Raw genomic sequence first — 15,553 nt, forward strand, 5'->3', positions numbered from 1 at the left:
AAGACAGAGAGGACATGATTTCCTGAGTTTTAGAGATGAAATGAGAAGCCAGAGCCGTGCAGAGGGCCTGGAGGGGACAGGAGAGGTAGAGACTGCAGCAGGATTGGCCAGTTCCTTGCAGATTTTAAAGAGTTCGGCCGAGTTGTTAGATGCCGCAGAGACACAGGCTTGGATGTGAGCTCTCTTCTTGGTGCGGACAGAGAGCCGGTATTGCCTTTGGAGCAGGAGTCAGGCCAGTTTGTCAGAGGATGTACCAGAAGCATGCCATTTCCGCTCAGCCACACTGCACTTGCATTTGAGGGTGACAAGGTCTGTGTTGTATCAGGAGTTGCACTTGGATTTGGGCTTCAAGCGGACCCTCATGACAGGGGAAAGAACATCAAGAATATGAGATATAACAGAGTGGAGCATGGAAAGGGCTGTGTCAGGGTGTGAGTCAGCCAAAGGGTGAGGGAGGGGTGAGAAAGTGGCGGCAAAAGCCTCAACTGACGCACGCTTCATGGGTCGATAACCGAGAAGGTGGGTGGCAGTGCTGGAGGTGGCTTGGCCTGAGGGGTACAGAGGGTGAGATGAGAGGAAAGGAGAAAGTGATCACTCCAGGAGAGAGGAGTGGTGATAGTGATAGAAAGAGTAAGGTCTGAAGAGATCAGAACATCCAGAGTGTGCCCTGCAGAGTGAGTCAATACGAGAGGACTCTGAACACTGAAACGTGTGGTAAAAATATGAAGAGGGCCACCAGGGGTGGAACTTAGGGAGACAACCAATTGTATGGGGGCAGTAGGACCCAAAGGACAGTGATTGGTTAGAGAGTAAAATACAGTTTTCAGGCTAAAGCGAAACTTTTTCTTTTACCAAGGATTCGCAGCCTGAGGACAGGAAATAGTCATGAGCATGTGAATCCATGGCAGACCCCAAGCTGGAGAAAGGGGAGGGGGGGAATACTGCAGCTCAGCCAATGAAGCCATGACATCTCCCCAGTAGTTTTCTCGTCCAGGGTGATCCTTTCTCAAATAGCTGCCCCCAGGGTCAAGATCAGGTGTGGCTGCCGGCCCCTATCAACATGGTAGGAGGTCACCGCCGGGAATTCGTGATGACTCCACAGGATTTATTACAGTACCACAATGGCTACGAAAAAGGTATATTGTGCTACAAATGGGGTCTATCGGTTTGTCCCCCTTGTTTAGCTAAAAAATGAATTACAGCTACCACCGGCCTGCTAGCAAAAACCAATGTATGATAATATAATCGTCCTAGGGCCAAAATGAGGCGGTGGGGGATGGGGGGGAACTTGGACAGCCACCCTGTCCCGTGAGCCTTACGGACAAGCATGGGCCCATATGCTCTTAAGGAGTCAAAGAGGGTTGCCATGGCAGGGGGCACATCAGAAGTCCATCTGACCACCAATGTAGATTAGTGATCCAAAGAAGAGACAGGGATAAAGAAAAAGGTTAAAGAGACACAAGGGCCTACATATTTCCCAAAAATGAAAGTCTGTTTCAACACACCCTCTCCTTTAAGGTATCCAGCATCTGGAAGGGCACTCTGCTACAACGCACAGGGGCAGGGTTTAGCCCAGTCCATCAATACTCAACCATGAACATTTCAAAGGTTTGGAAACCATCCAAATCAGACTTGGTCATCATAGCTCAGTTTTATCAGGCAAACACATACAGATATGGAATGCAAAAAGGCGTTACTTACATTCAAAATTAGGTCAGGTTCAGTATAAAAGCAAGAAGTGAGGGGTCCCTTAGATGTCTAAATAGAGAAAGCAGCAAACAAAGTCTTTCCTAGCAATTGCCTACGTCATACTGCAGAGTTCCAGTATGTTGTCAAGCACCGATAGTGCTATTCACACTGTGGAAAGAGCAAGGGTTGGAAGATGGGGATCGAGCAGGGGTCTATAATTTAATGGGCACCAATGTCTTGTGTTATGGAAGTAGACATCTAGATACAATGTACAAGGGGAATACACTTATGTATTCATGAATGCCTACATTTTGAGGATGCTGATTACGCATGGTTATTTTAGCAGGCAAGATAATGCCAGGTTATACAGACCTGCTTAGCACAAATAGCATGATGTGAAACACATGTTCTAACCGTATCACTTACTTGCCTGATTCTGAGAATTAAACAGAGTAATTTCATTATTCGCAAAGTATAGAAACATAGTTAAAGCCCTTTAATTGCATGAACCAATAAAATCACAAAATTCTGTTAATATAATTAGAAAAGCATTACAAATTTGATAACAGACCAAAAAGGATTCAGCGTTGTGATATGCACTTCATAAAGTATCAATAAAAATGAGCACCAATTATTTGCTGGTAGAAAATAGTTATTTTTATACACGCATAAAAACCTCTAATACAAATGTTTATTCTACAATTGAGAAACACTTTACAGCACTGCAAGATTTTCATTCAATGGCATCACTAATACATTATTATGAATTAATACATGAAAAATTGAACACTATTAAAAAATAATAATTGCCCCATACAACTGGGTATACACCAGGGCCTAAAGGTTAGGAAACAAATAATTTCAGAAACATTTCAGTGTAGAGTGACTGTGTTAAGGAAGTAGTGAGAAATTAGGGGTGTTCCATTTCCAACCTCCAAAAGGTAGAATATTGGCTGCAAAACCATCAATGTCCTTGAGGGATATTATTTAAGGTTAATCGGAAGGTGAAGTGGTGAAATAATTTAGTGGATGATCAGACAGTTTGGTCACCCAGTATTGAATCCTGGAATAAGCATGCAAAACAATCGTACAATTCTGGGAAAATCAATATTTCCTTGCGTCTCAAAATGAAAAATAAATAATGTGATGCAAATAAAGAATGTTAACAAAAACTCTGTTATGCAATTGAGCATTAATTCGATGACATGTTGTGACTTCCATCACAAACTGATTTCAGTAATCCAGCCAGGAGTCGGACACCACACACACTACTACGGTTTCTAAAAGGACCCAAGATGGCGATTCTTGTGATACCGTAAACGTTTTCTGTAAACTGCTATGCTGCTACATGGAGCTACGTCTGTGCCATCTATACAACTAATTGGCAAACTTTAGCAGATACTCACCTCTAAACAATCATTGAGAAGTGGTACATTTGTATCCGTAGGATTAATGTTGATAGTCTTCAGCTCAATTAGGTTATTTAAGGAATTTCCACCTGTATAAACAGAAAGCCTTCAGTTCAAAGACCATTTATTTTTATTAACTCCAAACATAAAATAGTCGTTTTGCATTTTGGATTTACCTGAAACGACAACTAAAGAAGGCATGTAGCTACTGTCTGCAGGGTCTACCACCATTTTCAGTCTGTGAATGAGTACATCAGGGAAGATCTCCAAACGTATCCAATGCTACAAGACAAAATGAACACACACAGAATTCAGTTCTTTTCTGAATGCTACATTTCAAATATGAAATCAAAGCTTCAGAGAATTCTGGTATATCACAACAATGTTTCATAAATATAAGTAGTAGTAACAGTGACAGTCTGGTAACATCTCGGTCAATAGGGGTACCAAATAGATTTACAGTTATCTTGTTCCGCAGACTTTTTAAATTAATGACGAAAATAAAGTTTATGGACTTAATATTGCAAAGAACAAATTGCTTACCTCTCGGTAACGTTCCTTCTGATGGACGTTCCACCAACTGATTCCTCATCTAGGATAGCCTTACATCAGCGCAGCTTTTCTCCAGAAACATATCCGCCACCAGGGGGCGCAGCACAGATCCATCTGAGGCCGCTATGTGCCCCACGCTGGATCGGATGTTGGGGCCAGTGTATGTAGTGACACAGCTCCCCGTGACCTCAGTTCCATCTTTTTCACTAGGACTCTGAAACTGAGGGACTGTAGAACCAATGGTGTACTAGCTTCCTGAAAGAGGGGCAGGTAGGGAGGGCGATGAGGAATTATTGGGAGGAACATCCATCAGAAAAAACATTACCGAGAGTTAAGTAATTTGTTCTTCCAATGGAACCCTTCCTCACACTGATTCCTCATCTACGATAGACTCCCTGAGCAGTACGAAACCTGGATGAGGGAGGAAGCAAGGACACCACCTAAAGCAGAAAACTGTCTGGATGACAGCCGTACAAAACCGGCCATTGTGGCCTGCAGGGGAATACAAGCATCAATGCTCAACAAATGTGTACAAATACACCCACGCTGTAGCCTTGAAAATGTCCACGCCTGGGACTCTTGCTCTGCAGTGCAGAGGAGGCAGCCACTTCTCTGGTAAAATTAGCTCGGAGACTCTGAGGCACATCCTTCCCCAGCCCTATCATAGCATTCTGAGACGCAGAAAATTATCCACCTGGAGACAGGTTAGGTTTAGTAACAGCCCTACCAGCACGAGCACCAGCGTAACTAAAGAAAAGCTTGTCATCCCTTCCTAGCCTCTCTCTAGTACGAGAGACTTAGGGCTTCAATGCCCAAACCGGATCCCGCCGATGGAATCGTTCCTCTGCCTTGGAAGACTGAGGGGAAGGAAAAACACAGGAAGATGGATCTTCTGACAGAGATCGAAATCTGAGACCACCTTTAGAAGAAAGTAGGGTCTCACACTCAATGTCACCTTCTCTTGGGAAAAATACAAATAGGCAGGTAAAACAGGAAACACCTGGAGCTCACTCACCTGTCTCGCAGAAGTGACGGCAACCAGGATAATCACCTTAAGGGTGAGTAAGCTAAGAGATCATGAATGCAGGGGCTCAGACAGAGCAGACAAACATCAAAACTAAATTCAAATCCCATGCTGGAACCACAAACTGGCAGGGAGGAAACTTGTTGCACAAACCCAGCAATAACTGCTAACAATGTGGATTTTGAAGAGGTCCCCAGGACAGTGCTTGTTTAATATAGAACATTGATTATAGAAGGAGAAATTGCTTAACATGATGATATTTCTATGAATTCTTCTCCCGCAGATTCCTCATTTGATAGATATCCCCATCCAGCTCTGCTGCTCTGAAACTTTTCAAAAGGGGCCGTAGTGGCTCTCGACTAGGCCATCGATCCATCTTGATCAGTGCTAGATCGTCGGCTCCGGACAGGACGTTGGCCGTCGTACACATACCACGTCACCTCAGTTCCCCCTTTTTTCCCCCGTGCTAGAACGCTGCAGAGGAAAATGATGGGAGACCAGGCTAACCAGCCTGCAAATACCTGACAAAGGGAAACATCCCAAGAGGTGAAAATAGCTTGAAATAAAGCTTCTAGAATTAATGAAAAATATATATATATATATTTTTAAAGGAAAACAACTAGCCAGATATTAGCGGTCACCTGAGAGCAATCACCAGGCGTCTCTTCGCTTAAATAGGCGCACCAGGCCATAAGAACTTTCTCAGCGGGGGATGGAAGGGAGGGGCGATGAGGAATCTGAAGGCGAAGAATCCATAGAAAGATCATTACAGTAAGAAATTTCCACTTGCATGGATTGCTTTTCTCCCTCAGATTCCTCATCTGATACTCACTGAGCAGTTAAGGAGACAGAAGTGGGCAGAAAGTGTTACAGTATCAGACTTTGCAGCACTGACCTACCAAAACGCGCATCAGACCCGCAAGCAAGCAACATCCAGACAACAGTGCATGGTAAATGTGTGCAAGGATGACTATGTGGGCACACGACAAATGTCCCTAATGGGGACTTCTCTCTATAAGGCTGTAGAAGCCGAGACTCATCTCGTCAAGTGTGCCCTGATGCCGGAAGGAAGCTCTTTGCCTGCAGATTGGTAGCATTCCGCGATGTAAAGAATAATCGATCGCGAAAGAGTCTGCTTCGTTGCGAGTAGACTCCTGCGAGACAAAGAATGGGCCACGAACAGCTGATCAGATTTCCGGAACTCCAAAGTCCTAGCGACATAAAAGCTCAAAGCTCTTTTGGGGTCTAAGCGATCCCTCGGAGGGATGCAGTGGAGGGTCGAAAGCCGGTAGGTCTATGGACTGATAAAGTTGGAATTCAGATACCACTTTAGGAAGAAAGCCAGATCTTACTTTAAAGGAATCCTTTTCCCGAAGGAATCGCAGGAACGGGGGCTTGCAACACAAGGCCTGATGTTCGCTAACTCTCCTGGCTGATGTAATCGCAACCAAAAAGGCTGTCTTCAATGATAGCAGCCGTAATGAAAAGGAATGCATGGGCCCAAAGGGAACCACCATCAAAAACTTTCGAACTAAATTCAAATCTCAGTCTGGGACAACAAAGGGAGATGGCGGAAACTTATTTATAAGTCCCTTCAGGAATTGGGCCATAACCGGGATCGCAAAGAAGGAACCTTGTTCCAGGGACCTTTTAAACAGAGACAATGCCGCCAAATATCCTTTGGCCTGCTGAGGGCATTGACAGAAGGAACTCCATCACTGTAGTGGTGGGGCAAGAGATGGGATCAATCTCACATTCCCTGTACCACGCCTCAAATTAACAAGTTACTTACCAACTGGTAACGTTCTTTCGACTGGATGTCCCTCCAACCTATTCCACATTTTTGACATGTAATGTCCACACCTGTGCACTTTCCGAGGGCGTCCTGCGTTGATGACGTCAGGTCGATGTCCCTCGAAGTTCTCCGTCGAGGGCAACGTCACCAAACGTTATTAATAGGACGCACAGCGCCCGTAGCCTCAGTTTAAGTTTTTTCCCACTGAACGTGTGGCACCAGTCTCATGCCTGCTTGACTGCACATAGCCTTGCGGAAACCTAAGTTGCAATCGCATAGGAAATTCTCCAGAGAGGCAGGCTGGGAGAGCGATGTGGATTATGGTGGAGGGACATCCAGTCCAAAGAACGTTACCAGTTGGTAAGTAACTTGTTCTTCGAATGGATTGTGTCCTCCAACATATTCCACATCTTAGACAGACTCCCAAATCAGTACAAGTAAATGAAGGAGGGAAAGAATTTAGAGTACCAAATCAGATTGCGGAATAAAGAACCGCCTTCCCAAAGGCCATATCCTGACCATGGATTGTCTCCAGGGAGTAATGCTTAACAAAGGTGTAGATTGAAGCCCATGTGGCTGCATCACAAATATTCCTAATAGGAACCCCCCGCTGGAGGGCTCTGGAAGTAGCCACGCCCCTAGTGGAATGAGCTCGCAACCCATGAGGAGGGTCCTTACCCGCCAATCGGTAACACTTCGTAATGGTAACGATAATCCACCTCGACAAGGTCTTTTTGGCAACAGCCTGGCCCAATCGGTGTCCAGCATATCCTACAAAGAGTTGATCGTCCACTCTGACCCTGGACATCCTAGAAATGTAAAAGCTCAGGGCTCTCTTAGGATTCAACCGATGGAGTCGCTCCTCTTCCTTATCAGGATGAGGAGGAGGGTAGAAAGATGTAAGAACCACCTTTTGACTCAAATGATATTCAGATACTACCTTAGGTAGAAACGAAGGACGTACCCACAGTACAATCCTGTCCTTGTGAAACACAGTAAAGGGTGGCTTAGATGAAAGTGCCTGCAATTCACTCACTCTGCGAGAGGAACCGACGGCAACCAAGAACACAGTCTTGAAGGACAGTAATCTCAAAGGACAGGAGTGCAAAGGTTCAAACGGAGCACCCATGAGAAATTTCAAAATCAAATTCAAATCCCAAACCGGCACCTGGAAAGGGGACGGCGGGAATACATTAGTCAGTCCTTTAAGAAACTGAGAAATCAAAGGAATCTTAAAGTAAGAACATTCTTCAGACGAGCACTTAAAGATGGACAGCGCTGCCAGGTAACCCATAATAGTACCAACTTGAAGGCCCCTGTGGGCCAAAGAAAGTAAGAAAGACAAAACCATAGGAATGGAGCACTGAAAAGGATCAACATTGTGGCCTCTGCACCAGTCGCAACCAACAGCAACGGTATAGAGATTTTGTTTCAGGCCACCTGGTCGAAAGCAACACCTCCATCACGTCATCCGGGAGGTCCGAATCCTTATACCTCAACCTTTCAGATACCAAGCATCAAGGTTGAGTCTTGAGACCTCTGGATGTAGCTCCTGACCACTGCCCCCCAGCACCTGACCACTGCCTCCCCTCGCACGAGGGCAGATCCTCTTGGCAGGGAAGACTGCGTGGAGGGCTGATGGACATTTCTTCTACCATGCTCTCCTGGATCAACGAGGATCATGTGGGAACTAAACCTCCGTAACCTCTGCAACACTTGAGGAATGACGGGAACTGGAGGAAACGCATACAGCAGTGGGAATGACCAATCCACCACAAACGTGTCTCCTAAGGCACGTATTGGAGGAAATTCCCTTGAGTAGAATCTCTCGCACTTCCGGTTGACACTGGTGGCGAAGAGATGCACTTGCGGGATTCCCCAAAGTGCAAAGATCTCCTGAAGGACTTCCTGAGCCACCTCCCACTCGTGAAAGATCATGCTCTGCCTGCTCAGAGCGTCCCCTGCCGCATTTTCATCTCCAGCCAGATGAACTGCTGAGATCGAAATTCCCTGCTGGATGGCCCAGAACCGGAGCTGCATTGCCTCTCTGCACAACGGGAGTGACCCCTACCCCCACCCCTGTTTTGTTGAGGCAATGCATGGCCACTGTGTTGTCCGTCATGATCAGGACACTCTTACCCCATACAGAAGGCAGAAAAGCCTTCAGGGCTAGACTGATGGCTCTCAGCTCTAACAGATTGATGTGGAATTTGTATTCCGACGGAGACCAACGACTGCTGGCTGTCAAATCGTTGGCACAAACGCCCCATCCTGTGAGGGAAGCATCTGTCACTACAGTAACCTCCAGCCATGGTTGCCAAAACGGTTCCCCCTTCATCAGGTTCCCTTCATTGGCCCACCACAGAAGATCCTGGGAAACCGAGAATGGAATCTGAACGGCATCAGACATCTTGCCTGAGAACTGTGACCACTGCATCTTGAGAACCCATTGCAGGGATCTCATCCGCAGCCTGGCCTCTGGCACCAGAAAAATGTAGGAGACGAGCAACCTTAATTCGAAAGCCCGGAGCCCTCACCTTGGGAGGCGAGCACTTCTCCAAGGACGTGTCTAACACAGCCCCGATGTACTGGAGATGTTGGGAAGGCATCATATGCGACTTCTTGAAATTCAGGAAGAAGCCCAGCCTGTGGAGGGTGCAGCATGTGAGAACGAGGTGATCCAACGCTTGCTCGGGAGAGTGCACCCGGATCGCCAGTCATCCAGGTAGGGGTAGACGTGAATTCCCCCCCCCACCGGCCTGAGGTATGCTGCCACCACCATTAGCTTGGTGAAGACCCTCGGGCAGAACCCGAAATGTCTGTCTGTCTGTGTGTCCATCTGTGTGCGTGTCTGTGTGGGTGTCCGTCTCTCTCTGTGTCCGTCTCTCTCTGTGTCCGTCTCTCTCTGTGTCTATCTGTCTGTCTCCCAGGATGGGGCTTGGGCTGTCTGGTCCCATTCCACATCCATGGTGGCAGAGTCTCTAGGTGTGGGGCATGAGTGAAACTAATAGTTGGCCTTGATTGGACAACTACTGGCTGTTTGAATGGTGCAGATCCTTACCATTAATGGGATTGGACTTGCTTCAAAGCTGGAATTTGGATAAAAAGCACTCCTGCAGCCATTTCTTCAGATGACCATTGGAGTCAAGAATCACTCGTAGACGAACAGTCCACTGAAAACCTGAAGACAACCCTTGAAGAGGCCTGGCATCCCTTCTTGCCTCCGGCCCGGTGAAGCCTGTTGAACTATCTGATCTCTGAAGACCTTGAACAGTGCTTCAGCCCTTGGACTAGTGGGACCAACTAGTCTTGGCATGTTCTTGAGGATCCGGCCATCCTGAGCCTTAAGAAGTGTCCCTGGAACAACCAGTGGGGTGGCTAGCTCTCTCAGAGGCTACCTCGACAGAAGCATCACCGTTTTGTGGTTGCACCCAGAACTTTGGTGTTCACCAGCTAGTGGTACATGTCGCCTTCCCTCCTAATTTCACCATCCCAGCTTCAAGGGGTCCTGCCCTAGAGAAGCTTCTTGAACGCGACTAACACCTGCTGTCATCTGTGTGCAGTGGCAGTTGCTGGAACTCTTCAAACCAGTCCTGTGAAGTGTCCTTAAGAGACCTCCATCAGTGAATCTAGCATTTCTTCATCGCCAGGGCTTGCATCTTGCATATGGAGCGGAAGAATCCTTGCACCCCCAGCTCCTGAGCTCCTTTCACCAGAACAAACTGCGGTAAATCCAACCTACAGCGACCCCCAGCTGACCCATCAAGTCATCTGGGAAAACAGGAGTCAGGGAGATAAGTAAACAAAACGCATTTGTGCCAGACTCTGTCTTCCATAGGATAACATTGGGAACCAGTCCCCTTATTTCCTCATCTTCCATTGCACTACCTTTTGGTCATCAAACCTGGGTAGTATTTTCTGAAAGCTAAGAACACAATTTACTTATCTAGTTAAATATCCTCTTTGAACATCACCAACAGAAGTCAAGTTAGAACTTACCTACAGAGACTACATTTTGGGCAGAAGCATTGTGGCTCATGTGTCTTTTGGGCACAAGGCCCCATTCTTCTTAGGGATTGGACTGCTGAACTAAGGTAAATTTACTTGCGACTTGGTTCCATCTTTACTACAATACTGGCATTAATTACTGCATTCATTTACTTACCTCCTGTGTTAAGTCATTTGAATGCATTTTAAGAACCTATGGTGAATGTATATGGCATACATTACTTATCGTAATCTTATTTCTGCCTATATTCAATGCTTTGCATAGACCGACAATAGTTCGTAAAGGGACGTCGACTGGGCGTGTTTGCAATATTATCCCTAGTATGACGTCCACTGTACAGATGGTCCCTCAAGCGTCCAGGTCCCTCAGATTATCTGCTTCTGACCAGTGGTAGTACTGAGTGTATGCATGTAGAATGGCCAAGTCGTGATGGGGTGTGAAACATCTATGATTTACTAAAGAACCTTTAACTCCAAGACGGGAGGAAGGGTGGTTACATGCAAATCTAAACAGATACGAGCATCAGAAAAAGGATTATGGTAAGTAATGCATGCTTTGAGGCTTGTGGATCTGCTTAGAATCACATGCTTTGCATAGATTAGCAAGTAGTACTTGGAGAAGTAGGTGGGGTATTTCAAGGTCGAGCATCAAAATGATGTTTTAACACTGCTTGACCCACCTTTGTGTCACTGTTAGAATGTATCTAAACAGTAATGTTGTGTGAAGGTATGAACGGAACTCCAAGTCGCAGCTTTGCAAATGGCGTCTAAGGGCACATTTGCTATGAAAGCTAGAGTTGTCCCTGTGCCCCGAGTTGAGTGTGCTTTGGGCTTGAAGGCTAATGTTCTCTTGGCAAGAGAATAGCAAAGTAGGATGCGCTTGACAATCCATTTTGAAATGGACTATTTGGAGATAGGATCACCCTCTCTACCTGCGGCTAGATAAACAAAAAAACTGTTTTTCTGATCCGTTTAGTCTTTTGTAGGTAGTACACAACAGCCCTTCTGACATCTGGGGTATGTAGAATTTTTTCTGCTGCATTCTTGGGGTCTTGGAAGAAAGCATGAAGTTCTATGGACTGATTTACATGGAACTTTGAGATGAATTTAGGAGAAAAGCAAGGATGTGTGCATAGTACAATCTTGTCTTTGTGAATAATGACAAAAGGATCTCGCACTGAAAGAGCTTTTAGTTCACACATTTTTATAGATGTGATAGCAACAAGGAAAGCATCCTTGCAAGTGAGAGGTTTAGGACTGGCCTTGGTTTGAAGGGGGCCTCCATGAGCCTTATTAGTAAATCATTCAAGTCCCAGCTGAGAGTTAGATTAAAAACTGGCGGGTATCATTTTTGTAACACCCTCCATGAATGCCTTAACCACAGGCACCTTCCACCAAGAGACTTTACTCTGTGGGCAGACAGGTGTAATTCGTAACCAATTAAAGACTCAGCCCGAGTCAAAAAGATATAGCAGATAGTGTATTATATGTGAAAGTGAAAAGTCAATTCGATTGATTTTACACGCTTTACACAATAACAGAAAACGTTTACATTTGTTGAAACAGCAGTGTCTTGTATTTTGCTTCTGTGTTTCCTTTAGGATGTCCAAGTCTATTTGGTCTAGGTTTAAATGACCAAATGCTATGACCTCAGGAGCCAAGCTACTAAGTTCAGCATATGAGGGCATGCCCGACGTGTTGTCCCTTGGTTCGGTCACATGTTCTATGGCCATAGTAGTTTCATTGAAGGACAAAGAGACATCATTTGAAGAGTTGAAAACCATGTTTGTCACGGCCCCATTGGAGCTATTACAAACAAGGTTAATTGTTTCCACTGTAGCTTGAAGACTATCCTATTGAGAAGTGGTGTTGGGGGGAAAGCATATGCAAATCTCCCTGACCAGTTTATTAACAGAGTTTTGTCCTTTGATATTGTCTGGGGAAACCGGGATGCGTAGTATTGGCATTGTGCATTCTGTAGGGAAGGCATAGTATCACAAGCATGACACTAACAAAATGGATACAATTTGTAAAACCTTTATTGAAAATGTTGCGGTGGGAGAAACTCCTAATTTGCCCTATAACTAAGATGGGAGTCGTCTCGACCATCAAACGATAAACAAAACAGTCCTAGTGGCGTCAGTCAAATGAAAATGGCCTATGCCAACACAACCTAATGCCTGCACCATCTCTTATACAAAAAAGTGTAAAAGGAGAAATATATGCAAAAGGAAAAATCAGTGTTCAAAAGAATAAAGGTAGTTGAGAACCAGATCTCCTCTGCATTGCACACCTCATGGAGTAAGGCTATCCCTGTAGGCAGAATGACACACTCTGGCTCGATTTCTAACACTCTGCAGTTCCAAACTGTGGATTGAGGCCCATCTGGCCTTCCACGTTAAAGTATTTTTCTTGACTTTCCTAAATTATATTTCCAATGTAAAGTTCATAAAGGTCCCCCTCTGCCGGGCTCAGACCTCTCACGTCACAGTTCAACACAAACTTGCAAGGAGCTCCCTTGCCCAAGTTTATTGTACTTCGTGTCTCCCTCAGTCGGGCTTGCACTCCTTTCGAAGACTTTTGAATATGCGTTTTGCTTTTACCAGACCACGGCAGGACCACTTCAACTCAAAATTCACGGTTACCCTCACTTAATTTGCTTTGGCCGTCTGTTTGCTTTATAACTTCAAACAATGTACCTTTCACAGAGACTTTCGAATGGGCTACTTCCTTTTGCCGGACCACTCTGTTACTTGGTATCGCTGATCTCACAGCTGCTTTTTACTGCAAAGTTAATTCACAGGTCTGCCTTTCTTTGTGTCTCATCCACACACGTTCAGCCTTTGCTGGTGATATAATGTTGATACTTCATTTTATTTAACACACACCAGTCTCTCAGGTTGCTTGCCAACTTACCGGCTTGTGTGCGCTCCTTTCTTGTTTTGCTATTTTTAATTCACGAGTCAAGTTTAGTACCACAGGCTTGGCATCGCCTCCCCAACTCTGCCGTTCACCCGGCAGGGTCGCTGGCGTCCTTGGAACACAATACAGTTTTCACTTGCGGGATCTGGCCTTATCCACGTGTCTCTCGCGGCCTGTCATAGGCAACTACCACCAGGAGGGAACGCTGGGTTTTTCCGACATGTTGCTCTCTTCCCTTGGTTCGTCACTCTGCTCCAACTGGTTTGCCATCGTCACGGAAGTCCTGCTCCTTTTCGTGTTCTGCCTTGCTCAGAGTGTGTCTTTAGGTGTTGCCTTTTATTCGTATGAGGAAAGCCAACACGGATTAGGTGTATGCATTTAGTGTAAAGTGCCTGACTTTGCCTGACCCGTTTAAAGGGACATGTCCAGTATGATGAGAGAGTTAATCTGGTTACTCTCAGTCAACCTCTTCCTCGGCCCAGTGTTTATGTAAAAAGAAAAAAGGAGTGGGGTAGCACTTGTCTAATAGCCCTGGAGTGTGGGTCCCCTCCTTGTTGGATTATGTAGAACATGGCTGTAGTGCTGTCTGTTAGTATGAAGACTGTTTTCTGTACTGTTTGAATGCTTTAAGAGCTTTGAAGACTGCTAGCAGTTCTATAAGGTGGATATGCTTTTTGGTTAATGCTTGTGTCCACATTCTGCATGCAGTGTGATGAAGAAAATGAGCTCCCCACCCTGTTAGGGATGTGTCTGTAGTGAGAGTGGCCTCGAGAGCTGGGGTGTTGAACAGTTTGCCTTTTAAAAGGTTTTCCTTGGACCACCACTGCAGCAAAAGAACCAGAGGATGCAAAACCAGCAGTAGATAGTCCCACAGACCGCTTGCTTGTGACCATTGTTTTGTTTGCCACTCTTGCATAGGATGCATGCGCAACCGGGCATCCAGCACAAGGTAAATGCAGGAAGCCACCATTCCTACAAGGCACATGGCCTTTCACACAGTTAGCTGATGACCGACTATGTATTAAGGGATTTGAAATAGCATGTTTTGTACCCTTTCGTTGGAGGGGAGGACTAGGCCCTCTTCTGTTCAAATTAGCCCCTCTAGAAATTGTTTTACTTGACTGGGCACTAGAATTCACCTTTTCTCATTGATGGAGACGTATACCTACATTTCATCTAACACATTTTTACCTAATGAGAGGTCCTCGAATTTATTTAATCGAATAAGGTAGGTAAAGTGGTATATGTATAGTGCATAATATGTGGGGTGTGGGGTAAGGTTATAAGTTCCCTCTCGCTATTCCCTCTCCCTGCCCCTTCTCCTCCCTCACCTACTGTTCTACTTCTCTTACATACTGCCCCTCGTTCCTGATTCATTCTATTCTCTCCCTGTTATGCTTCCTCCTCTCTCACCGATCCTCTTCCCCCCTCTTTCCCACTCACATTACTCTACATTCTTCTAATGGCCATCTTCTCTCTCCATCTTCCCCCCTCCCCCCTCCTCCCACACCCTCTCTATCCTTCTCCCCAATACCTCATCTCATCGCTGCAACCTTATCTATCCTCCTCTCACTAACACCTCTAATGCCTTTGATGAAGCCCTTTGGAATACCAGATCGATCTGTAAAAAAACCTCTGCTGTCCTTGACCTTTTCCTTTGCCTTATCCTACAATTTCTCTGCATTACTGAAACCTGGATCCCGCCTCACAATACCTCTGTTCCTGCCTCCCTCACTTCCTCCTCTTCTTCCTTTGAACATGTTCCCCGCACCACTGGCCGTGGTGGTGGTCTTGGCCTCCTCTTTCGCCCACACTTCACCTCTTCTCCATCCCCTACTTTTCTACCCTCCTTCCCTTCCTTTGAATTTATGTTCAAAATCTTTAATTCTCCTCATGCTATCTCTTTCCTCATCATCTACCGCCCCCTGGGCCAGTTTGCTCCTTCTATGAGGACATTGACCATCTCATCAATCTTATTTCCCTCAGTCCACTCCACTTCTTGTTCTTGGTGACTTTAACCTCCACCTCTCTTCTAACCCTCCCTCCTCTCCTCTCCTCTCCTCTCCATCCTTGACTCCTACCTCCTCTCTCCCCTCCTACCCACCAATCTGGCTCTACTATTGATCTCATCTTTACTTCCTCCTTGTCTGCCTC

The 15,553-nt window shown here is 45.7% G+C and overlaps 1 protein-coding gene across 4 annotated transcripts in view; it reads right to left on the reverse strand.

Moving 5' to 3' along the window:
- The window catches only part of HERC2 (HECT and RLD domain containing E3 ubiquitin protein ligase 2), a 2,956,340-nt gene that overhangs the window by 1,263,763 nt on the left and 1,677,024 nt on the right, over positions 1–15,553 (reverse strand). For all 4 annotated transcript variants that reach the window (XM_069636605.1, XM_069636607.1, XM_069636603.1 and 1 more), the window contains exons 54-55: positions 3,275–3,380; positions 3,096–3,187 (exon numbers count right to left, since the gene is read on the reverse strand). In XM_069636605.1, the coding sequence (XP_069492706.1) occupies positions 3,096–3,187; positions 3,275–3,380 (198 nt within the window). The remainder of the gene's footprint in view (positions 1–3,095; positions 3,188–3,274; positions 3,381–15,553) is intronic.

The sequence above is a fragment of the Ambystoma mexicanum genome, chromosome 7p (genome assembly GCF_040938575.1).
Source record: "Ambystoma mexicanum isolate Mex_15411 chromosome 7p, UKY_AmexF1_1, whole genome shotgun sequence".
In the NCBI taxonomy this organism is placed as follows: Eukaryota; Metazoa; Chordata; class Amphibia; order Caudata; family Ambystomatidae; genus Ambystoma; species Ambystoma mexicanum.